At 44.8% G+C, this 26,194-nt stretch overlaps 1 protein-coding gene across 1 annotated transcript in view; it reads left to right on the top strand.

The window, feature by feature from the left end:
* The window catches only part of NR2C2 (nuclear receptor subfamily 2 group C member 2), a 78,269-nt gene extending 53,759 nt beyond the window's left edge, over positions 1 to 24,510 (top strand). The window contains exons 5-14 of the mRNA XM_008062493.2: positions 4,754 to 4,933; positions 6,763 to 6,910; positions 7,663 to 7,756; positions 11,812 to 11,945; positions 12,908 to 13,085; positions 14,324 to 14,445; positions 16,772 to 16,911; positions 18,753 to 18,890; positions 19,891 to 19,996; positions 24,019 to 24,510. Of these exons, the coding sequence (XP_008060684.2) occupies positions 4,754 to 4,933; positions 6,763 to 6,910; positions 7,663 to 7,756; positions 11,812 to 11,945; positions 12,908 to 13,085; positions 14,324 to 14,445; positions 16,772 to 16,911; positions 18,753 to 18,890; positions 19,891 to 19,996; positions 24,019 to 24,193 (1,415 nt within the window). The 3' untranslated portion in view covers positions 24,194 to 24,510. The remainder of the gene's footprint in view (positions 1 to 4,753; positions 4,934 to 6,762; positions 6,911 to 7,662; positions 7,757 to 11,811; positions 11,946 to 12,907; positions 13,086 to 14,323; positions 14,446 to 16,771; positions 16,912 to 18,752; positions 18,891 to 19,890; positions 19,997 to 24,018) is intronic.
* Positions 24,511 to 26,194: the final 1,684 nt, after the last annotated feature.

Here is a 26,194-nt window from a genome sequence, read left to right as displayed (position 1 = left end):
AAAGAAAACAAAACAGCAAGCATAGATTTACGCAGCTATGAGTGTATATGTATATATTTTATCCCAACAAGTCTACTCTAAAAATCAAATAGTAGCTGTCACACTCTTGAACAAGGAAATGCAGGGCTTCCAAGATGGCGGCCATGGGCTGAAGCAGACAGAGTTTCGGTAATTAACGAAACAAAAGAAGACGTTCTACCTGGCTAGGGGCAGGGCAACAAAACTATCATGGTAATTTAGCTTCTAATCTTAGCCCTAGGGGAAACAGCTTTCGGGAACAAGAGCTGACTACCCAGTCTACCAGGAAATAGAAGTTAAAAAAAAATATCTAGAAAGAAGTAAAACTTAGAAAGACAGAGAAATAATTCTGCTATGCACTTTCCATCAGGTGTATTGAGATTTACTTATAAGCTTTACTGCCATGTATGCATACTGGTCACTAATCACACGCCAATATTATAGGTATAACTGATATCCTATGTCAGAGGCGATCTTCCAGATGGGCCTTTACAGGCCTCAGCCATGTAGCTATAGATGTTGGCTCCCAACACTCATGAGCTTCCATAGTTAGGATGTGGGTAAAGGGAGACTGGAGAAGATGTCTGGTCCCAAAGTTCAGATTCTGACCAGCTTGTACTGGGGAGCCATAGAACATTAGTGGGACAGACAAGTAAGAATGGAGTAGTAGTAGATAAAGGCTTGGTTCCAGGGATGCCAGGGGCACAGGCCTGAGTTCTGTGATGGCTGCTTAGTTTTACTTTATTCTGTGGCCACAAATTCACAGGAACTTTGGACACTTTGTAGTCCTGGTTTTTCTTTCTTTTTTTATTTTTATTTATTTATTTTTTTTAAAGGAGGTTGAACTAAGCCTTTTAGGAAAACAGCCCCAGGCAAGCATCCACAGCAGACCCAAAGCTGCGGTTTCCCTTCCATGCTGGTGACACCATTTCTTTGCCAATGATGCCTGCCTCTGCTCCCACCCTTTGTTCTGGTAAACCAACCCACCCTACCCTTTCTCTGGAGCCCTCTCCTACTCCAGTAGGTAGATAAGACAATGCTGCCGAGGTCCTAATGCCCTTTCGTGCAGACCTCTCTAAGCACTTGTTGCATACTTTTCTAATAAACTCTTTACAGACCTGTCTTCCCCCATTGAAATGTTAGAGCAAAAACCATGTTTTACCTATTCACCTCTGTATCCCCATCTTCTTGCTCAGCAAGAAAAGGCACTTTGCAAACCTTTGAACAAACAGATGAAGCATGAACATAACACAAGGCCACAGAATCTGCCTGGCTTCCCCATTTATTAGTCCTCTTCTGAGTTTAAAGGGAAGGCCTAGTCTCAGGCTCTTGGTGCCATTATCTCCAGGTGTTTTCAGAGTCACTTGAAGGATTAGACGGTTCAAGGAAATACACTGCAAGGAAAGGAAAACCAATGTTCCAGAAGGAATTTTAGCACAACTGTTCTTAAAAGAACAAAATTGAGATCCTCCAAATGCGCACTTGGGAAATGGTTCTGCATACTAGAGTGGTGTAGGATGATGGGATTCCCTGTACCCACCATAAATGATTGTCCTGTGAAATGTGTCCTCCCTGGCAATGTAGCTATGAAATTGGGTTACACAGGGTCCAGTATGATGGCTCATGCCTGTAATCCCAGCACTTTCAGTGGCAAGGCAGGAGGATCGTTTGAGGCCAGGAGTCTAAGACCAGCTTGGATTACATAGTGAGACCTCATCCCTGCAAAAATAAAAATAAAAGTTGAGCCAGGCTTGGTGGTGTGTGCCTGCAGTCCTAGCTACTCAGAAGCTGAGGTGGGAGGATTGCTTGAGACCAAGAGGTCAAGGCTGCAGTGACCTGTGCTTGCACCGCTCCACTCCAGCCTGAGTGACAGAGTGAGACTCTGTTTCTAAAAGAAAATAAATGAAATTATTGGATTACACAAACAAGCAGAATTAGGGACTGGGTACAATGGTTCGTGCCTATAATCTCAGCACTTCAGAAGGGTGATATGGGAGGATTACTTGAGGCCAGGAGTTCAAGGCCAGCCTGGGAAACATAGCAAGATTCTGTCTATACAAAAATAAGATAAAATAAATTAGCCAGGTGTGGTAGCAGGTACCTGTAGTATCAGTTACTTGGGAGGCTGGGGCGGGAGGATCACTTAAGCTCAGGAGTTCGAGACTACAGTGAGCTATGATAGTGCCACTACACTCTAGCCTGGGTGACAAAGACCTTGTCTCTTTAAAAAAAAAAAAATCTGTGGTGTCACCTGGAAACAAATGAGGTGTAATGTGTGTAAAAGCACTTTGTGAACTAGGAAGAGTAAACAGAGGTGGGGGTGCTTTTTAATGTCACTGATAAATAAAGAGAAGTTAGAGACATCATGCAAACCACACATGTGACAAGGGGCTAATATCCAGAATACATAGGGAGCTTAAACAACTCAAAGGGAAAAAAAAGCCTTGTTTAAAAATGAGCAAAAGACTTTAATGGACGTTTCTCAATAAAAGACATTCACATGGCCGACAGGTACATGGAAAAATGCTCAACATCGCTAATCATGAGGGAAATGCAAATCAGAACCACAACAAGATACCACCTTACTCCAGTGAGAATAGCTGTGACCAAAAAGGTTAAAGAAAACAAGTGTTGGGGAGGATGTAGAGAAAAGGGAATACTTATACACTGTTGATGGGACTGTAAATAAGTACCGCCACTATGGAAAACTGTATGGGAGATTCTTCAAAATATTAAAAATAGAACTACTATATGATCCAACAGCCCCACTACTGGGTATACAGCCAAAGGAAATGAAATCAGTATGACTAAGAACTGTCTGCACTCCCGTGTTTACTGCGTCACTATTTACAATAGTCAAAATGAGGAATCAACCCAAGTATCCAACAGTGGATGAATAGATAAAGAAAATGTGATATGTATATACAATGGAATCCTCTCCAACCCTAAAAAAGAATAAAATCCTGCCATTTGTGACAACTTGGATGAGCCTGGAGGATACTGTGTTAAGTAAAATAAACCAGACACAGAAAGACAAATATTGCATGATCTCATTCATATAGGTAATCTTAAGGGGAGGGGGAAGAGTGATATCATAGAAACAAGGGGTAGAACAGTTGTTATCAGAGACTGGGGAGTGGAAGGAAAGGGGTAGATCGGAAAAGGTGGGTCAGCTGATACAAAGTTACAGTTAGGTAGTAGGAATACCTTCTGGTGTTCTACTGTAAGATGGTAGTGATGGTTAACAGTTAGGTATTATATATTACAAAATATCTAGAATAGTAGCTTTTGAATGAAGAAAAAGAAATGATAAATACGTGGGGTCACTCTGATTTGGTCAGCATACAAAATACAAGGAGGAACCCTCCCCCAAAATGGAATTTATTTATAAAAAATTGTCTTTATTCTTACATGTTTAAACTTCAGTCACCTCAAAGTACTCTCTATTTGATGTAATACATGTATCAAGACACTTTTCCATTGTTCAAAAACAGTTTTGAATTCACTCATTTGGATGCCTTTGTGCTTCTGCTGTTTTTTTGTTTCATCTCTTCTACATCAGCAAAAATGTTTCCCTTTGAGTACTTTTTTCATCCAGAGAAACAAAAAAAAAGTAGCATGGGGTGAGATTGGGTGAACAGGGAAGGTGGGGCACAGGGTCGTGCTATTTTTGGTCAAAAACTGTTGAACACTCAGCATGGTGTGGGCAGGTGCACTCTTAAGATCATCCATCATGAAATGGGCAAATGTATTGAAAGAATCTCCAGAAAAAAATTCACTGAAGTCGAACACAGCCTCACAACGACACTAGCTGAAGTTGGTGCTGGTGAGTTTCTAGATCACTTACCTAGCCCAGGAAGCCTGTACTACAAGGGGCCCACCCTCCAAAAGATAATTCTGGGATTTTGGGGGGTCTCCTCTTGTAAATATGTATTGAAACATTAAATTGTACCCCATAAGTATGCATAGTTACATACAGTGTGTCTATTAAATTTATTTATTTATTAAAAATATTATTTATTAAAAATAAAAGAGACACCAAAGTAAATAAGATTTAAAAAATGAACTGTGTCTAATAAACGTATTCCTAGGACTATGTTTCTAAAAGGCCATGAGTAGCTAGCCCAGGTAAGCCATATGGTAACCTTTCTTCACCTTGGACCTTCACAGTCCTAGTCCCCATGCTTCTTTCTCTGACCATTCTACTTCCCCCAGGAGAAGTTTAGGCTCAGGATATGAATCAGAAAGGGGTAAATGCAGGAATGAGTCCCTGTGTGCTAAAACAGCAAATGTATATGTCTGCTATGTACCACTCATGGCAGGACAGGAGAGCCAGGCAGCTTTGCAAGCCCAGATCTGCAAGGCTAGCACCAGGCAAGCACAAGTGGACCGCAGAGTTCAGCCATCATCTGTGAACTCCTACTATGCATTAAGTCCTTTGTGTACTAAGATCATTAAGGTCATGCCATTTGCCTGCTGTCATGTAACCTGTCTGAGCTTCAGTATTTCCATCATGAACTCCTAAGGTTCCTTGAAAGATTGTAGCAAAGTTCTGTGAAGGACATGGCCATTACGCTTACTGGGTAATCCACAGCCATCAGCACCTGACAGTGAACACACCAGTCACTTTGATACGACTTACGCAGGACCTGTGACAGATCACCTGTTCTTTTGGTGAATCCACAATCTATTGAGCTATTCACAAAATATTCACATACTCTTTTTCCTGTTTCAGGCCGTCACTATGGAGCTGTCAGTTGTGAAGGTTGCAAAGGATTCTTCAAAAGGAGCGTGAGGAAAAATTTGACCTACAGCTGCCGGAGCAACCAAGACTGCATCATCAATAAGCATCACCGGAACCGTTGTCAGTTTTGCCGGCTGAAAAAATGCTTGGAGATGGGCATGAAAATGGAATGTGAGTAACAGTATTAAAAAACCACATGATTTAACAGGGAGGGAGTGAGCCAGAGTTTGTTAAATAAGGTTTCTATACCTGGCCTTAAATAAGGTTTCTATACCTGGCCTTAAAATGCTTTAAGAAAAAAAAGTCTGCTCAGGCTTCATTTTGGTTTACTTTCTGGTTCAGCTAGATGATTCAGAGCTGACGTTGTGCTAGGTGGTCAGTTCTCATGGTGTGTGTAGAAAGCCTTATTCCAGATGAATTGGGAGGCAGCACAGTGGAGGGGGGTGAACACAACTTTGGAGGAAAGCCAATACTCAATCCAACTCCAGCTCTGCCACTAGAAGAGGTATGAGACCTGGGGACACATGCAACCTTTCTTAGCCACAGAGTCCTTGTCTGTGAAGGAGAGCCCCTTCCCTCACACATTGCTCCCAAGGACTGAATGAACCTACTTTCACTCACTGTCGTCTTAGCCCCATACTTTCCTTTGGGGTGAGGCCCTCTGCCAAGCCTCTGCAGCTGGAGTTCTAAAGGAAAAACTGTTGCCCCTGGATGTGGGGCAGCCAGGGAGGGTCTCAAGCCTTCCTCTCAGCTCCTGTAGCCAGAATTTTGGAGGTTAGGAATTCTAAAACCAGACCCTCATCGACAGAGACCAGTCAGCATGAGGGTCATTTGCCTAGCGAGTGTTGAAAACATGAAGACCAGGATCCAACATAGGCAGCAAAGAGAAAGCCAAGGGGAGTAGAGCTGGGCTCTCAAACCACAGCAGGAAAGTGGAGCTCAGCAGAGATGAGGCACACATTCGTCCTAGCAAGGCTGGTGGCCCCAAACCTGGGACTGCAGGCTCCTGCTAGAGGGTGCTTCATAGTTCTCTCATCTGCATAGCTCCTGAGGAAGACTGGAAGTTAGTCAACTTAAGTATTGGTGTTTGCATTTTCTGGGAATAGGAAACTACAAAATTCACTAGGGAATAAATGGAAATGTATTATTTTGAGAAATTAGAAATCTCAACCTAATTTCTGCCTAGTGTGATGTTTTTATTTTATCCAGTGATAAAACTCTTTCCCTAAGTGAATAAAATCATCACTGGCTCACCGTGGGACTGGCCCACATTGCTAAGCTGCTTTCTTTTCAATGATATTTTTACTCGAGAGCAATGACCGAAACCAATGTTTTTGGGATCGCAGCCATAGCTGCAAACTAGACCCAACTGGATATCTGTTCAGCAGGATATCGGTATCTTGGTCTCTGGAGTTCATCTCTCCTTTCTTTAAAAAGCCTTCATTTTCTTCAGTTGCTTGTGGCATATATAACTTTTCTTATACTAGATTGCTGAAGGGAGTAGTTTACCAGTGGGATGTAAAATTGACACCCATTCAACAGTTTACAGAAGCTATTCAGGCTTAAGTTGGAAATCAGAGCGGTTCCTCTATAATTTGTGATATGAGACAAGCTCTCTATTAAGGGCCTACTTGATGAGCATTTCTTAACCTAGAGAGAATCTATTTTGCTAATAAAAAGAGGTGAAAATCCAGAGGGATCAGTAGGGGTCTCCATTGACCATGCAGATACTGTGGTACAGTTTCTTAGCAGGCAACACATGCCCTCTTGAGCCCTTTTTTATGCCCTTAAATTTGACATACATGGTTTGGCTTTGAACCCATCTCTCCTTTGGCTGAAAAATTGCTGTGAAAGCTAAGCTAGACAAACCTATCTCCAGAGCTTATCATCCCTACAGCCATGGATTTGCTAAGGAAGACCCCTCGCCTTACTATGAGGGATATAGTTTTTATTGATTTGAAGATTTTCTCTAAACATGAATACTTGTGTTGTGATTTAAGCTGTACAGAGTGAACGGAAGCCCTTTGATGTGCAACGGGAAAAACCAAGCAATTGTGCTGCTTCAACTGAGAAAATCTATATCCGGAAGGACCTGAGAAGTCCTCTGATAGCCACTCCCACGTTTGTGGCAGACAAAGATGGGGCAAGGTCAGTCCCCTATTCTCACTGCAGCCAGACCTTGGAGCTGAGCAGAGGAGACACAGATGCTTCCTGGAAAGGCCGCTCATGCGGGTCCCACACGTCTGCCATAGCCCCAGCCTTCTCGCAGCCCATCCCACCCTGTCGGGAGCTGTGCAGTGCTTATCAGGACAGGCCTGAGGATGCTTGATTTACAGGGGGGTCAGAAATTCTCCTAGCCTTGGGCTCAGAGGATTTCCTGCAGTATAGGTGTCACTCATATAGGAAAACAGTTGTTTCGCAACTCAAGCTTAGGGCTTTTTTGCAGTACAGACAGAAAGCCTAAGATGAAGTGAGGTCCCAGTTAGTGCTGCGAGTTAATGTGTACAACCTTCTTGATATAATACATTTAACATAGGAACAGAAAAAGGGAAAATAATACCAAAATGTTTCCAGGATGCCTTGGTGATTTTCTGAAGATCAAGTTAACTTTCCTTGGCAAAATGGCCATAGTCTGCATTCAGTCTGGAAAGCCCTGGGGGATGTGCATGTGTGTTTCATCCTGTCTCAAGCCATAAACCCAACTTTGTGCACATCTCATTGCAGAAAGAAGTGGTAGTGGGAGGTGAGGTGGGCATTCAGTCACTCAGTGACTGAGTCTAGTCAGAGCTTTCCTACTATTCAGACAGCTTTGCAAATGAAGAAGAACAGGTAAATGCAGCATGGTCATACTGTGCATAAAACATTGGAAGCTACTCTGGGTTTCTTTATGTTTTAAATAGACAAACAGGTCTTCTTGATCCAGGGATGCTTGTGAACATCCAGCAGCCTTTGATACGCGAGGATGGTACAGTTCTCCTGGCCACGGATTCCAAGGTGACATACTCTGCTCTTGCTTCCTGTCTTCCTTTATGTTGACAGTGCAGCTGCTTCTCTAGCTGTACGTCCCACCTTCCCACCTTCTTCATGGCCTTCAGAGACCACACTAAAGGCATGACCTTCTGCATCTCGGTTTCTTTTTTTTCTTTTCTTTTTTTGAGTTGGAGTCTCACTCTGTCGCCCAGACTGGAGTGCAGTGGCCGCTCCCGGCCACTGCAGCCTCGACCTGCTGGGCTCCAGCGATCCTTCCGCCTCAGCCTTCCAAGTAGCCGGAATTACAGGCATGCGCTACCATGCCCGGTTGATTTTTTGATTTATTGTAGAAATGAGGTCTCACTGCCCAGGCAGGTCTCGAACGTGCAGGCTCAGGCAATCCACTTACCTTAGCCTCCCAAAGGTGCGGGATTACAGGCTGAGCCACCGAGCCCGGCTTCTTTTTTTTCTTTTTTGAGTTGGAGTCTCACTCCCTCGCCCAGGCTGGTGTGCAGTGGCACACGCACTCAGTTTCTTATTGTGATAGCTCTTCAGGAATTTTAGAGATGGTGATGACTTTTCAGAAACCTCAGTAGGCCTGGCTGGTCACAGTCATTCCAACATGTCAGAGTCCAGACTTCAGTCTGGTAGACATTCTGTGATTATGATTTCTGTTAAGGTTTTCTGTTTCTCGTATACACATTGACAAACTCCTAGCATGCTGAAAGAGATACTTATCCTAAGATGGCCTTTCACCAAAGCTCCCAGTTCCTTTTTATTAGATGATCTTCAAGAGAAAGTTTGGCCAGGAATCTAACAGTTCTAAAGCTTTGCTAGAGCTAAGCAGCCATATGGAATTTTAACTTGTACTCAGAGATATCTATCAGACTAAGAGGGAGAAACAACTACTAGCTCTTGTGAAGACAGCCAAGGAGGAGGATTTTATCCAGGCAAGGGAACCCATTGTTTTTCTTGTCTTGCTATTCCTGATGTAAACCGAGTCATGAGGAAGCAGCAGCAAGCTAAGCTACTCTTTCTATGGCTCTAAAGAGGACAACTTGGTAATTGAGAGCACTGGCATTGCTGTTGCCCTTGGAGCCAGAGCAAGGCCTGCAGGTTTCCTTCTCAGCTATTCACATGTTCATTCATGGGCTCTGTCAGGGCATTATGGAGCATCCTCTTCTGGAAAAGAGAAAGCAAAATGGGTAGAGCCCTTCACTGGCTTAGAGAGCTGTCCTCTACCCACTAGTCCTCAGGCAGGGCCTTGATCTTCCTGTCTTTGGGCAGGAGTGATGTACTTGACAAGAGCTGATGGATCACACTGACTCCACCGCTTATCACCAGCAGACATTCTGGATCAGTGACTCTCACTGTGTAGTGAAATATAGAGAAAGCATAAGCCTGAAAGTAAGGCCCAAATAACGAACCTTAAAATTTCCTGATAACCAAGGGATTCACAGCAACCATTTACTGTGCCATCTATGCAGAGACTGACAATGAGAACTGAGACTCCAGAGCCGGCTGGACTGGGCTCAGCATTCAGCACTCTCTTAGTAGCTGGGTGCCTCTTTCCCATATCTTAGTTTCTTCAGTGCCCACCCCACATGGTTGTTGGTGAGCTAGAGGAAGTTAACTGTATAAAGCACTTGGCACACAGTGAGCATTCAATAAATGTTGACCGTTAGGAATTAGTTATTGTCACTGAATGGTAGAGAATGAATGCAAAAACTGTGTAGTATTTAAGTACATAAGTGAAGAACTTCAGAAATAGATGACCCCATTCTATCCTGTGTAAAATGGAAATAACAATACCCACCCCGGAAATTTGTTATGAATAATAAAACATGTGCAAAGCACCTAAAGCTATTTTCAGAAGCTATTTTTAAATTTTACTTTGAGATGATTATGTATTAAAAATAATTTACTTTGAAATAAGTTCAAAGCTATTACAGAGCGCCCATATAGCCTTCACTCAGGTTCTCCCAGTGGTTTCATCCCACAGAACTAGAGTGCAGTGTCACAGCCAGGATGTTGACTTCATCACAGTCTGCGTGTATTGTTCTGTGTCTTTTTCTTCAACTTTATTTCCTCCAACATACATTTCTATCATGATGAGTAGATCTTACAGCAGCTGCACAACATTGTAATACATGGTTCAATTGTGGTTTCTTAATCATTTCTCTATGACCTTTTCTGTTGATTCTAGTTTTTCGCTTTTGTAATCAAAACAGACATTTATGTATACATTCCTTGGTTTATTTGAGTGTCTCTCTGGCTTTCTTATTTTTTTAAATTGAAATTAACTTACATGCCATACAATTCACCTTTTTAATGTGTGATTTAGTCGTTTTTAGTACATTCACAGGGTTGTGAAGCCATCCCCACTATCTAATTTTAGAATATTTTCGTTACCTCAAAAGAAACTATGAACCCCATTATGCAGTGACCCCCTCCTCCCTGCTTTTCCCAAGCCCTGCCGACCACTGGTCTGCTCTCTGGCTCTACGGCTTTGCCATTTCTGCACGTCTCACATAAAGGAAATTAAACGATTCGTGCTCTTCAGTGACTAGCTTCTTTCACTCAGCACGCGGGTTTTAGGGTCAGCCTTAAACGATGTAGCATATGCCAGGCTGTGGCATGTGCCAGCCCTTTATTCCTTTTTATTGCCAAATGCAGGCCACTCTATAGCTATGGCACTTTCGTCAGTTGGTGGACATTCGATTTGTTTGTGCTTTAAGAGAGAGAAGAGTGGCTGTCCTATGTAACTCTTAGGTTCACACTCTTGAGGGGTTGCCAGGCCATTTTTCAAAGTACCTGCACAACCTTATATTCCCACCAAGTGCATACAAGGGTGCTGGTTTTTCCACATTCCTGCCAGCACTTGTTATTGCTCATCTTCTTGGCTGTGGCCGCTTTTTTTTGTGGTATGTCGTTGCGATTTTCATTTACGTTTCTAGTGATGTCTGCATCTTTTATTTGTTTATTGGCCATTTATATATTTTCTTTGGGAAAATGTCTTTTCAAATCCTTTGTCCATTTTAAATTGGGTTGTCTTTTTACTGTTGAGTTGTTAGAGGTCTTTAGATATTCTGGCTACTAACCCATTATCAGATATATGATTTGCACATGTTTTCTCCCATTCTATGCATTGCTGTTTTGTTTTGTGGGCTGTCTTTTTACTTTGTTTTTGGTTTTTTGGGTTTTTCGACTTGGAGTCTTACTCTGTCGCCCAGACCGGAGTGCAGTGGCCGCTCCCAGCCACCGCAACCTCAACCTGCTGGACTCCGGCAATCCTTCCGCCTCAGCCTTCCAAGTAGCCAGAACTACAGGTGTGCGCTACCACACCTGGCCAATTTTTGATTTATTGTAGAGACGAGGTCTCGCCAAGTTGCCCGGGTGGGGTTTCGAACCCGCAGGCTCAGGCAATCCACTTGCTTCAGCCTTCCAAAATGCTGGGATTACAGGCTGAGCGACCAAGCCTGACCGTCTTTTTACTTTCTTGACAATTTCTTTTGAAGCATAAAAGTTTTAATTTTACTGGAGTCCAGTTTATGTTTTTGTTTTGTCATTTTATCACATGTAGATTTGTGTAAATATTACCACAACCAAGATATAGAACTATTATATCATCAAAAATACCTCCTGCCAGGCATGGGGACTCATGCCTATAATCCTAGCACTTCCGGAGGCCAAGACAGGAAGACTGCTTGAGCCCAGGAGTTCAAGTCCAACTTAAGCAACATAGCAAGACTTTGTCTCTACAAAAAAATTTTTTTTTTAATGTTTAGCTGGGCATGATGGTATGCGCCTGTAGTCCTAGCTACTTGGGAGGCTGAGGTAGAAGGATCTCCCAAGCCCAGGAGGTTGTGGTGAGGTATGATCAGCCGTGGTCATGCCACTGCACTCCAGCCTGAACAACAGAGTGCCACTCCGACTCAAAAAAAGTATCTCCCTTGTGTTGCCCCTTTATAATCTCACTCCTCTAGAACTGTTTTTGAACCAACATTATACCTTCATTGGCCTCAGAGTCCTTTTTATATGTGTGTTCATTTATAATGTTACTGTTTTTTGCTTAATAGGCTGAAACAAGTCAGGGAGCTCTGGGCACACTGGCAAACGTAGTGACCTCTCTTGCCAACCTAAGTGAATCCTTGAACAATGGTGACACTTCAGAAATCCAGCCGGAGGATCAATCTGCAAGTGAGATTACTCGGTACGAGCTCATGATGGTAGAGGTCCTCTCCTGGCCTGCACACAGTCACTGTGTTGTAAGGGTGGATGGTAGCACTTTGGTACCCATGCTGCATTTAATCAAGGATTATAAAACTGTCACATGACCCTAGTCTGTCTTCTTTTAAATTTTAACTATCATAACATAGACCACTTATATTATTAGTGTAAAACAATCAAAACTGCTTTCTATTCCAAACCATGAAAAAGGAAATTGAGTAACTCAGTGGAAGCAAGGGTGACCCTTTTAGTGAATAGATGTTATCTGTATTAATCACTGTTTGATGTACCTGCACGTTAATAGTTCACTTCCTTTTCTACTTCTGTCTTAGCCTGTTTTTCTCATGAATATTTCTTCTTAAGCCCACCAGGGTAGCTAGATCAGTATTAGCTGGTCCCAGACGTCAGTAACTGCTGTTGAGGATGGTTCTTCTCTGCAGGTCGGCTCTTGTGCTTTTCTCCTTCCATTCCTGCCTGTTGTGCCGGGCTAGTCAGGTGCAAAGCTGGGGACTACTGGGTACTCTGGTCCTCGTGTTCACGTGTGTGTCTGATAGCAAATAAGATCTAGGTCCCCTGGAAAGAAGACGGGATTTGAATTAGGTAGCATTCTGGTTCCAATACTTACTATGTGGTCTTGGAAAAGTTATTTAATACCTGTAAGCCTTAGCATTCACATCTATAAAATGGAGAGACTTTCTACCTTCGGAGGGTAGTTGTAATAAATAGAAATTTTATAGGAAGTTAAGCAACATCTATATAGCTCAGTGCCCAAGACGATGTATAGATAACACATAGAAACTTCACTGTTAGCTCTTCCCCTAGCAGGTGGAACTTAGTTGTCTTTCCCCTAGTGCGTTGTTTTTCTAAATTCTATCTCAGCTAGAGCTCTGTTCCCTCTAAAAGCTGTAGATTCACAATATTTGCTTACTTCATTTTTGTTCACAGGGCATTTGATACATTAGCTAAAGCACTTAATACCACAGACAGCTCGTCTTCTCCAAGCCTGGCCGATGGGATCGACACCAGTGGAGGAGGGAGCATCCACGTCATCAGCAGAGACCAGTCGACACCCATCATTGAGGTTGAAGGCCCCCTCCTTTCAGACACACATGTCACATTCAAGGTGAGTAGATTCAGCCTAACTGCATGCCCCCAGCCCATTGGGAGAGAGATTCTGTACCAAAGCTGGTCTGCAGTTTTAAAAACCAAACCTTGGATTGAGCTCATTTTCATAATGTAGCATTTGACATCATGACTTTAAGCTGGCTCTTGTATTTAAGAACAATCCCATTATGATGCATGTACACTCATCTTTTTGCTCATGATGTCATTTGGTTCTGAAGGTAACTCTGAAGCAGGCATGACTCGTTATTACCAAGACAAATGCTAACTGGTGAGGGCTGTCCCATAACAGCCTGACTTCCCCATGGGCTCCAGCAGGCACCCTTGTCTTTTCTCTGTGTCATAGACACCCCTGTATAAAATCTCCTCCAACAGGCAGGCAGCCAGCCCTTGTTCCCAACCTTTGATTCTGGCCACTTTGCCTTCTAGAGCCACAGAAAGTGGATCTTAGTCATCCTTGAAGAGTGCTACTAGGTCCTCCTAGGTCCCCCCCACACTCTCCCTCGCTGGCCTTGCTTTTTCTACAGGACTCTTGTAGGGCATCTGAAGCCCTCTCAGTCTCTAGTCTCTAGGCTGAGTCTTCCCATTCCTCCAAGAATCTTTACCCAGAGATCTAGCCAGTCAGTTAGGAAGATTGGGTCCCTGCTTATAGTTGCCTAAGGGTTCCCAGGACACAGGTCACACAAGTGAGATTCCAGCTTCAAAGACACTGAAGCCCCTTCCAGACAGTGGAGCTCCTAGAGCCAAGGCCTGACATTCTGGTCATGGGATATCAGTCTCCTAACCTTACGAGCTTCTGTTCAGCTCTCACTCACTGTTGTCTTAAGGCCACCTACCAAAATGCCTGCTTGTCCATGAAGTTGACCCATTCCCTGGTTCAATTTAGACTTAAAAGTATGGCTTAAAGTGGAATTGCCATAGAACAGATAAAATTTAGCTAAGGCAAGAGTTGAGGAACATGTTTTTGTGGAGGTAAGCTGGGAAGATCTCTTCAGGCATATTGACCACATTCCAAGGGCCATCGGACCCTATTTCACTAAGCAAGAAAACATGGGGAGTCGGTGCAAGCCCCCACTGCAGGGGACATATACTCCACTAAGGATGGGTCCACACAGGAGCATCACAGGAAGAGACAGTGCCTCTAGCTGCCACTGTTGTTGAAACACAGCAGAGATACATGTTGACAGACGTCTCTCATCTATCCTTCACCTCCTGTGCCATGTGCCTCCTCTTCTCCAGCTGACCATGCCCAGCCCAATGCCGGAGTACCTCAACGTGCACTACATCTGCGAGTCTGCATCCCGTCTGCTCTTCCTCTCAATGCACTGGGCTAGGTCAATCCCAGCCTTTCAGGCACTTGGGTAAGTGGCCTTTTTCTCTGCATGTACCCTTGGGTAGGGACCTTTCTCCAGGAATGGCCTGGAAGATCTCTCAGGGCCCTTCTGGTTTACCATTCCCATGACCCATTCAAGGGGCCCTGAGTTTCTTATTAAATATAGATAAATGGACTGGGAGCAGGGACTGTGATTGCCAGTTCTGTGACATTTCTCGAACCTTTATGGAGCCTCCTGCTGGCGCCAGGGACTTGGTGCCAGGAGCTGGGGATGCAGTGGAGTAGAAGTCAGGGGTAGTCAGTCCCTGGCACCATGCTATGCACAGAGTGACTCACAGGCTGAAGCCAGGCCAGGAACTGTGCCTGGGCCTTGAAAAGATGAATGTGAATCAGCCATTTCCTCTAACACAGAGCATCCATTGACATTCTTACACAAGCACCTTACCTCACTGCCAAACGTCACATTGCACAGTGCTGGTCCTAGTGTCGTCTCTGCAGGAGGCCCTTTTTTCTTGCTTTGTTGAGTATCACTTGTGTGTGTTTCTTCCCTAAATCTCAGCGTCAGCTCTCCCACTATGCCCAGTGCTGTGCCCTTGGTGCAGGCTGCCATGGGGCCCAATAGTTGGCTCGCAGTCTGGTTGTAGACACAAAAAAATGGAAATACAATGAGAGTTATTGCACATTAGACAGTGTCTATCTTGAGGCAATATGTGGGAAACACTGGAATGGAAGGCCAGGTCATCTAGTGGTTTGTAACACTGGTTTTGGAACTAACAGGCCCATGAATGTTGAGCCATAAAAATAGCGCTTGGGGCACACGATGGCTCAAGCCTATAATCCCAGCACTTTGGGAGACTGAGGCAAGAGGATTACCTTAGCCCAGGGGGGTTCAAGACCAGCCTGGGCAACTTGGTAAGACCTCATCTCTACAATAAATTTTTAAAAGAATTAGCTGGGTGTGGTAGCACACACCTGTAGTTCTGGCTACTTGGTAGGCTGAGGCGGAAGGATCACCTAAGTCCAGCGGGGCGAGGCTGTGGTGGCAACACTTACCTGCTGCATGGCCTTGTGCAAGTCCCTTTACCCCTTACCTCTCCGAGCATCCTCTTCCTCACCATGGAATCCCTGCATGAGTTTAAGGCCTGAATCTCTTAGCCCAGTGCCTGGCAAGTAGCAGGGTGTCAGCACGAGACAGGGTGGTGCTGGTGGCTTGGCAGTGCAGAGATGTGCCCTGAGTGGTGGTTAAAATGGCCGCCTGCCTCCACGATTAAAGGAGAATTGGACAGAATTGGCTCCTCATTCTGGAAGAACTAGATACGTAGTGACTGCTGAACAAGTATTACAAGTTCAGAGTTAACTTTTTGGGAGAATGGCCTACCCCTTGCTACCATCTGGTAGATGGTATAACTCCAGATATTTTGTTGATTACCATTATTAGTACTGGTAGGCAGCTATTTTTAAAGTGGGGCAAAAAGTGATCCACCCACCGCCTGAATGTACTTTTTCTAGTTGGGCAATTTGGAACCTCCACAGAGTTTCTCAGCTCAGGCTAGATAAAACATGCCCCACATTTAAAGTGGTTTCAGTTATATTTCACATACGGTTCATAAGTCAGTGTTCAAGGCAGCAATAACAATAAAATACTAGAGAAATGTACCGGGTGTCTGGAAATGGTGCAGTACCATAGGCCTGGTTCTCACTGGCTTGAGACAGGTGGAAGAACCTTGAGACAGGTGGAGGAATGCCACATTTGTGCATTTCTGCGAATAAGGACGTGTTGTTTTGCAATGTGCCAACCATGCTGACGAACCTGAGTAGAAGTTGCCTGGGGAGGGCTGAAGGCAGCCTTAGCTGGACCCGATCTCCCTGCCACAGGTCCAGTCCAGCACAGGGCCTGCCTCTGGCCTACCAGGGCTTGCAGGGTGTGTTTCTGCCTGTCAGAGCCCACACTCAGCTCTTGGTTCTCTGTTCCCCACAGATCTCGTGACCTTGGCTGCAGGAGATAAGTCACAGATACCCATCTCTCGGGCCAGAGCCAAACCAGGACTGCTGAAGATTTAGGAAGCTGTAGGAAATGTGGTTTGGCCACATTTGAAATTTCTTATTATTTAAGTCTAAAGAATCTTTGTAAAGAGAATAGATGGTTTATCATCAAAGGGACTTTGGTTAAAAAATTCATAGATTTATTAATAGACATCATCATTTTCTTGGAGAACAATCCTGGACGCGCTGTAGCCCTAAATGCTTGCTGAATTCACTAACTTGGGAAGTACCAGGCCTTAGTGCCTGCATGCCACACATCCTTGGAGAAGTGCCAATTTGTGCTGCACTCAGCCTCCTCTCTGTGTCCCCAGGCAGGACTGCAACACCAGCCTGGTGCGGGCCTGCTGGAACGAGCTCTTCACCCTCGGCCTGGCCCAGTGTGCCCAGGTCATGAGTCTTTCCACCATCCTGGCCGCCATCGTCAACCACCTGCAGAACAGTATCCAGGAAGGTAGGGCCCAGGGACATGGGGCTGGAGTGTGTCTTGGTCTTGCCTATGCCCAAGGAGCAGAGCCCAGTCCTGGTTGAAGGTGCATGTCAGAGCCACCTTTGTTGACCCAGGCTGACACCATGGAAAACTGGCCGGCCTCAGTGTTCCACAGCATCCATAGGCTGAGGGAAGTTTGACTGTTATGTGGCCTTTACCAGTTAGAATATTTAGATTTCTGCCAGATTGCCCAATTTTCATATAGTAAATATGAGGAAGAAAAAAGCCTTAAAAAGCCAGTTTCCTGATAGGCATTTTGTGATATTTCCAGAATAATCACAGCTTACATTTTTATCTTCACTAACAGGTTATTTTTCATGTATAATAGCTCATAAATCCTCACAACCCTATAAAGTAGGGACTGTCCTCTCATTTTCTCACATGGGAAAATTGAGACCCCAGTGAGGTCCCTGGCATCCCCAAATGAAACAGTAAGTAGAAAAGCTAGGTCACAGACCTGGGCCATGGCGACCCCCTAGTCTGAGACAAAACCCCCTCACCCCAGCCGCCCCTCTTGAATGAACAAATGACTCTCTTCTAGTCAGATCTGTGGCAGGCATCTAATATTCGGTGGTCAAAATACTAGCTGGGTCAGGGATAGGAGGCAGCCAGTGCAGTGTCTCCACATGCAGCATGTATGCAACACACTGGAGATCACTGTCTGGAGCAGACGTGCCCAGGACTCAAGGTTAACACTGGAAAAACTACACTTGCAGCTGAAGTGGAAAGGAACTGCACTTTTAATTGGGTAGTCCAGGTGTTTGGTATCTAGCCATGTGCATGACCTAGTCATATCTTTGTTTTTCTTGTTATGCCCTTGGAATAGTTTATAAGGGTGAGGTAAGAAAATCCCTTTGATATTTTATCAATTTGTTCACAAATGAGCTTTCGTTTTTCTTTATTTTTAACTGAGTATAATAATACTAATATCTTTAGTCAAGTTTTATCATGAAGGTTAAGTGAAATAACATAATATTGATTTGAAGCTGGGCATGGTGACAGGCGCCTGTAGGCCCAGCTACGCAGGAGGCTGAGGCAGGAGGATTGCTTCAGCCCAGGAGTTCAAGTTCAGCTTGGGCAATATAGTAAGACCTCATCTCAAAAAAAAATTTGTTTCAACAACTAAAAAATGCCAACATTTAGTGTTCAGGTCAGCAAACGTTTATTAGATGCCTGAAGAGACTTAGAAAACCTAGTCATTGATATGAACTGACTATGGGTCTTAAGCACAGAACAAAAGGAGTTATCAGTTTGCACCTGCAGGCCAAGGGAGCCCAGGGGGAAGGAGCAGAGAGAGTCTAGGGTTTTGTTATTGATGCAGAATACATGATGGAATGGAATTGGGGTACCTATTACCACTTCTTCAACTGGAAAGCAAAGCTCTTGACCATCTTGTGATGTCTGATTTGTTATTAAAAAGTGAAATTACAGCCAGGCTCGATGGCTCAGCCTGTAATCCCCCGCCTTTGGGAGGCTGAGGTGAGTGGATTGCCTGAGCCCGTGGGTTCGAGACCCGCCTGGGCAGCAAGACCTCATCTCTACAATAAATCAAAAAAAAAATCAGCTGGGTGTGGTAGCACATGCCTGTAATTCCGGCTACTGGAAGGCTGAGGCAGAAGGATCACCGAAGCCCAGCAGGTCGAGGCCACTCCCGGCCACCGCACTCCAGTCTGGGCGACAGAGTGAGACTCCAACTCAAAAAAAAAAAAGTGAAATTACTTTACCATGTCTTTCAATCTGGCCCCTCAGAAGCAGGTTTTGCTGTTTCTATCAGCCTTTCTCAGAGATCTGTGATGTTGTTTTAGATAAACTTTCTGGTGACCGGATAAAGCAAGTCATGGAACACATCTGGAAGCTTCAGGAGTTCTGCAACAGCATGGCGAAGCTGGATATAGACGGCTATGAGTATGCATACCTTAAAGCTATAGTTCTCTTTAGCCCCGGTAAGATATGCGGTGGGGGTCATGACACTTTTCCACCTGTGTCTACTGCTATTTCTGAACATGAATGTGTTATCAGGTCATCAGTGGTGTAGAGAGCCCTGCCAGATTGTATGTGACCTAGTGTTCTCACACAGTGTGTTTTGCTAGCTAACATAAATACACAGATTCTTTTACATTCATGCCATCACAGCCCCACAGTGCCTAGCAGTGCCATGTACTAAATAGATCTAATCCGTATCCTAATTAAACCATTGACCATACGAAACAAGCATGTGTTGCCATCCAGTGGCCTCTTTACTCTTCTTTTTGGACCTTTGCCATCCTCCAGGTTTCACTAGCATGTAGAATCCAGTACATATAGAAACTTCACCATTTCCCCCAGCCTCTGTGTAGAGCAGTAGCCACGGCTGCTGCAGGACATGCTAAGAAGTATGGTCGGAGGAGATGAAGAAGAGGCAGAAGGACTGGGGTGGAAAGTCAGAGACTTGGAGCTGACTGTTGACCTCTGCAGCAGGGTCTCACGAATGACAAAATAGCTGATAAAAATAAGAGAAATTATGTCATTAAATATCTGGAAGGTAAATGATAATTTCTAATTTCATGCAATACTTTTAAGATTGTGTTTTCTAGAGTATTAGGAAGCCACAGGTCCAGATCCAACCAGGTGAGGCTGCGCAGGCTGGTGTTCACTCAGGAGCCCCCAAACCCTTCAAGGAGCCTTCAAGCCTTGGCAGAAAACAGAGGGAAAGCCAGTGTTCAAATAATAATATCCCCACTAGATCAGCCTTTAAGTTCAATCTGTTATACATGAGAAGTTTTCAGAAATTTGACTAAAAATAAATATTAAGTGTGCAAGGGCAGCCCCTTCGAGTCCCCTCCTACTGTGGGAGCTTTTCTATCCTTTCAATAAATCCTGCTTTTTTAAAAAAAAAAAAAAGCAAGTCTGCAAATGAGACCTTTCATATTCAGAGGGGAATTTGGGGGTACTTTCTGTTTTCAGATCATCCAGGTTTGACCAGCACAAGCCAAATTGAAAAATTCCAAGAAAAGGCACAGATGGAATTGCAGGACTACGTTCAGAAAACCTACTCGGAAGACACCTACCGGTGAGGCGCCAAGCACACACCCTTGCTTGGGGCAGGAAGGAGCGTGACTGGATCAGTAGTTTCAAATACACGTTACGTTAGCCTTCCCATCTCTGGCAGCCTATAGAGCCTCTGATTGACTAATTTGCAAAGTGGCGGTAGAGTGTGCCGAGCCCTAGGCAAGAGGCTCAGAACCTTGGCTGCTTCAGTGCTGCTGTGTGACTGCGTGAGGCCTCAGGTCACTGCTCTTTAATTGAAGGGTTGGAGTCAATGCTATGTGACCTCTTCTGGAGCTCTTGTTGATCATGAGGCTTCAGTTATCTTGGAGACTCCTCTTGTCCAGAATAGTTTGAAAGATTTGCCCTCAGGTCAGCATCCACTGAATAGGCAATGCTAGAGTACTTGACAGGAAATCTTCATTGACAGAAATCAAACTTGACCCCTATACAGAAGTAGGTGAGTTGTATAAAATAATTTTGCCCTCAGATAAACCAGTGGAAGAAAGTCTCTGTTTGGATGAAAGTTAATTAATGGCATTATTTGTAATAGGTGGGCAGCAAAAAATAAAAAATTAACCTTTGTCATGCAGATTTGGGCAGGAAAGTTGTCCAGGTCTGCCAGAGCGCAGAATGCACTGGACAGCTTTCCAGCCAAGGAAGGCAGAACTCTTTCACTGTGACTGCTTCTGACCCCCTGGAGACTCCATGAATTTCCCTCCCCACTATCCCAAAACAAACATTGGAGCAAAATTGACAGCCCAGGAAGACACAGTTCTACGTTCCCCAGATGTGTGTCCCCAGCACAGACCTCAGTCTGCAGGTACCCACTGAAACAGATGCTCCAAGCTCTGGGGCATCCCCTTCTGGTCCAGTGCTTCTCAAAGGGAATGATTTTGCCCCCAGGGAGGGAAGCCAGCTCCTCTCTTTCAGCAGTAAAACCAGGACAGTCCCCCACTGTTTCTCTGGTGTAACTGGGGGGTCTTATGGCTGGTCCTGCTGGTAGACTAGGCCTGCCTCTCCTCTCAGTATACTCAGTGCCCAAATGCAGCTTTTGCAAAAGCAGGGTCCATTTCCTGTTGGAATCACTGAAGCCCTCATCATGAATCTAGAGTAACTGCTGCCTCCATACATATAGAATGGGACTGTCAAGTAATGTACCCAGCCCTAGAACTCGTATGTCCAGCTAGGTGTGCGGCCTATTCCCACATAGTTCCCATGGCCAGAAGATGGTTGGAAATGGTCCCTGGGGCTGCAGAGCCACAGCACACTCTAGAATCACTGTAACATCAGCAACTCTGTGGCCTAGGAAAGTAGATACAACGTTTCTGAAGAAATCCTGAGTCACGCCTGATCTAGTCAGGGACTTCGGGCCGGAAGAGTTGTTTCAGACCCAAAATGAGATAAGGGAGATTTTCTTATAGGACCCAGAGGCAGTTCCCAAAGAAAAGGAAGGCCCTGGAATGTTTTGCACCTTGTTTATATATTTTCTTTCTTTTCTTTTTTTTTTTTTTTTTAAGTCAGGGTCTCATTCTTACCCAGGCTGGAGTGCGGTGACGTGATCATAGCTCACTGTAGCCCAGACCTCCAAGGCTCAGGCAATCCTTCTGCCTCAGCCTCCCAAGTAGCTGGAACTACAGGTGTGTGCCACCATGCCCCCCTCCTTTTTTTTTTTTTTTTTTTTTTAATAGAGACATAATCTTGCTATGTGGCCCAGGCTGGCTGGTCTCAAACTACTGACCTCAAGTGATCCCTCGGCCTCCTAAAGTGCTGGAATTACAGGTGTGAGCCACTGCACCTGGCCTATAAATTCATTTTTTAGTCTTTCCCATGCTTTTGTCTTTTCTCATGTTGATTTTCCTCCTAAATTACCTTCCCCATTCTTTGCATGCTGTCAGAAATCTTAGCCAGCCTCTAAAGCCCAGCTGAGATGTCGTGTACTCCAGGAAGTCTTCCCTGATTTGCATTTGCTGACTTCCTGAGACCCTTGAGCCTGCCCTGCCCTTCAGGATCCCTTACACGTATGTGTGCCCTGCAGGATCTGAGCCCATTGATTCACAGTGGCTGGGTGAATGCATAAAGGTGCTGGAATGCTGCTTGCATAATATGAACACATTTTCCCTTTTAAAAAATAGCATAAGCCAGGCTCGGTGGCTCACACCTATAATCCTAGCACTCGGGAGGCCGAGGTGAGAGGACTGCCTGAGCCCACGGGTTCGAAACCAGCCTGGACAACTTGGCGAGACCTCATCTCTACAACAAACCAAAAAAACAGTAGCATAGTGGTATGTGTCTGTATTTCCAGCTACTTGGAAGGCTGAGGCAGAAGGATCACCTGAGCCCAGCAGGTCGAGGCTGTGGTGGCCGTGAGCATGCCACTGCACTCCAACCTGGGTGACAGAGTGAAACTCCAGCTCAAAAAATAACAAAACCATAATTTCACTCAGAACATTTTAGAAAGATAACTTTGCACTCTTTATAAAAATTTTTTTAAAAAACCAGGCTCAGTGGCTCAGCCTGTAATCCCATGCTTTGGGAGGCCGAGGTGAGTGGATTGCCTGAGCCCGCGGGTTCAAGACCCGCCTGGGCAAATTGGCGAGACCTCATCTCTACAATGAATCATAAAATTAGCCAGGCGTGGTGGCACGCGTCTGTAGTTCCGGCTACTTGGAAGACTGAGGCAGAAGGATTGCCAGAGCCCCAGCAGGTCAAGGCTGCGGTGGCCGGGAGCGGCCACTGCACTCCAGTCTGGGCGACTGAGTGAGACTCCAACTCAAAAAAAAAAAAAACAAAAAAAAACACTATTGCCAGGTGCAGTGGCTCACACTTGTAATCCTAGCACTTTGGGAGGCCAAGGTGGGAAGGTTGCTTGAGCCCAGGAGTTCAAGACCAGCTTAGGCAACACAGCGAGACCTTGTCTCTACAAAAATTTAAAAATTAGCTAGTCATGGTGACACATGCCTGTGGTCCCAGCTACTTGGGAGGCTGAGGTGGAATGATCACCTGAGCCCAGGAGGTCAAGGCTGCAGTGAGTGGCAATCGTATCACTGCACTCCCACCTGGGGGACGGAGTGAGGCTCCAACTCAAAAAAATAAAAAAGCACTATCCAATGAACATTTTATGAATTTACTTCCAAAAATATTTTAGGTATTGTAATTGGGATTATAAAATATCAAAGGTTTTTGATATGTTTTCATTTAATGTACAATAAGCATATATACTCTTCTTCATTTTCCATGGCTAATGTTTCCTTGCTAATGAAAAGGTAGGTTGTTTCCAGTTTGACTGTTGCACACGGCACTGCAGTAGCATCCTGGCACACCTGGTGATGTGGGGCACTTGAGATACACAGTGTCCAGGGGCCCTGGAGGGCAAGGTCATGGTGCACTTTCCCACCCCAGGCTCCTTCAAAATGAAAGCTGTTTTGCTTTATTTATAATACTGAATGAGCACTGGAAAATATGGCAGTACTGAAAATAAGTAAAATCACTTCCAATCCCAATACCCATAGCCCAACTGTTAGCATTGTGGTGACATTTACTTCGTATGCACGTGTACACACAAATATCCACCAGCAAGATTTGCTGTTCTTGCTGCTTCACAGCCTCCTTTTACATTGTTGTTGGGCAGTATGTCATGGATGTCTTTCCTTAGCAATAAATACAGATTTTTCTTATCCTTTTTCTAATGAGTATGTAGCAGTCTGTCATATGTAGACCCCCGTGCTTTATTTTAACCTGTCTTCTGTTGATGAATTTCTAAGGTTTTTCTTCTGGTGGAGGTGGGAGAGTCGTCCCAAACAACAATGAAGGGAGCATAGTTGTACAGAGATTTTGCACTTGTTTGATTTTTTTTCCTCGTGATACATTTCTATGAGAGGAAAGAAAGCAAAAAAGGGAAAAGATGAAACCAGAAAAGCAAGACAGGGGTGGATGGTGGATCCGTGCAGTTCGATCCTACGCAGTCCAGACGGCTCCCAGAGCCTGTGCTGGGCTACAGAGAAGGGCAGCAGACAGCCCCCTTTCTAACAACACTCCCTCTTGCAGATTGGCCCGGATCCTTGTCCGCCTGCCGGCACTCAGGCTGATGAGCTCCAACATCACAGAAGAACTTTTTTTTACTGGCCTCATTGGCAATGTTTCGATAGACAGCATAATCCCCTACATCCTCAAGATGGAGACAGCAGAGTATAACGGCCAGATCACTGGAGCAAGTCTATAGTGCACACCACACACCTGCTGAGGAGCGAAAGATCCTCAGAACTGTTCAGACACAAAGTAGTGGTATTTTGGTATGTGCAGATATTTTCAACGGTAGCCATTTCTGACCTTGTTCTCCCTGTTAATCCCAGACAGTAGCAACTAAAAGACTAGTAGGATCCTTTCCTGCCATAAGAAATGTTTTAAATGCCTTTTGATGAAGCAGCAGATTTTGGAAGTCTTTTAACTCAATTTGTATTTAGCAGTTCTCAAAGGGCAAAAAACAAAATGAAGTTTTTTAACGTCAGAGACTAGTATTAAAGAAAACTAAAAGAACCTAAGAGACAGTATGTGTGTATATATATTAAAAATGTCCTTGGAATTGATAGCTACTAATTACCAGGGTAATAATATTAGCACTTTCTAAGCACTTCTTATCCATGCGTAATGTTAGCAACATCTTGCCTGTAGGCAGGGCAAATGGAAAACTGTCTATGTCTTTTGCCGAAATGCGAATGATTTCTGTGAAAACTCCCTAGGGTACAGGAGACAATCATTTATGTTTAAAAAAAAGAAGGCATCATTCCTGATGTGTGCACATGTCGGTGGGGTTGAGCTAACTTCTTGTGTTTGAAAATGCGGCTTCTTCGCAACACACAGTACGTGGGAATGTAGTAGCACAGTCGGCAGTAACTCAAACCGGATACTTCCAACCATCGAGCTGACACCTGTCAGGTCCCCTGACTAGCTGGTCCTGGTCGAGGATGGGCATTCGCAGACGCCTCTAGAACCTGGGGTTCTCTTCTGATGACCGGTGTTCAGAATGCGATTGCAACTAGTCAAACTAACTGCCGAAGGAGACATGCAATTCCTCCAGCAACCGAAAGCATCCCCATATCCCCTCCACCTCTTGTGGTAGCTGGAGGCTTCTGACCGAAAGGCGCAAAGTGGGCATTTTGCACCCTTGACAGTACCTCCGGTACGATGATGGTGGCTGCGTGTTGTCCGGATGGGGGAATGCGGCCTCCATGGCAAGTGCAAGTTCCCTTCCCAGGTGGTTCCACTCCAAATGCCCCCTTGAGAAGGCCTTGTGTTTCTGCAGGTCTGGCAGAACTGTGGGGCTGGATTGGGGAGGTGCAGGATCTTGCTGCCTGGCCACAGTGGCCAGGCCTGCTGGAGCTCAATGGAAGGTTTCAGGACAGTTTTTTCCTGTTGACCTTAAATGTCAGAGATTTTCAGAATGTCTCCAGACTCAACATCTCTCTTGGCAAGTCTGTGAATGTTACTGGCACACTGTGCACCTTGGTTCCCAGGTTATGTGCCAGTAGACCACATCGGAGCATTTTAAATGATGGATGCAGAAGCAAGCTGCCTGCTCCTTAAAAAACAAGCCACGATTCCTAAGGTGATAGTCTTTCTCCTGAATTATAGTAACCAGAGTTTACAACAAAACAGAATAGCTTATAAGGAACTTATGTCTAACCTAAAGCACCCATAAATTCCCATGGATATGAACAAGCAGCACACTTTTCCTGCTTGAGAAAAATAGCATGTGGAAGACCAGGTCAAGCGCTCTATGTTAGGCTTTTTGTACAGCCTACTTTAGGAAAATGCATCTGTGAGGTTAAATTTGCATGTTGAACCTGATGATGAGATGATATCCAAAAGGGTCCCAGTACACTCACAGGTCCCCTGATCTGGCTCAGGCCAGCAGTACCAAGGCCAGTGCCACACATGTGCTGCACAGGTTGCTGGGCCAACCTACCACAGATGCCCCTGGGTGCCATTCTGGGCAGGATGAAAGCTGCTGCAAGCTCGAGGCAAAACAGGATGCATCCTGAAGTGCTGGCAGCACTTTGTGTGAGTCACTGTTAGTGGGAGTTAAGTGGGGAGAGGATTCCAACTTCTCGATTCCTGTTTCGATGAAATTATATCATTTACAGTTCATACCTTGGCAGCAGATTTTGGAGAGTAGTAGTGGCCATTATAAAATGATGGAAAGGATTTAATTTTGCCAGCTTGG

This window comes from Carlito syrichta, unplaced genomic scaffold (genome assembly GCF_000164805.1).
Source record: "Carlito syrichta isolate Samal-C Ts95f unplaced genomic scaffold, Tarsius_syrichta-2.0.1 Scaffold305725, whole genome shotgun sequence".
In the NCBI taxonomy this organism is placed as follows: domain Eukaryota; kingdom Metazoa; phylum Chordata; class Mammalia; order Primates; family Tarsiidae; genus Carlito; species Carlito syrichta.
This window is presented reverse-complemented; position numbering and strand designations above follow the sequence as displayed.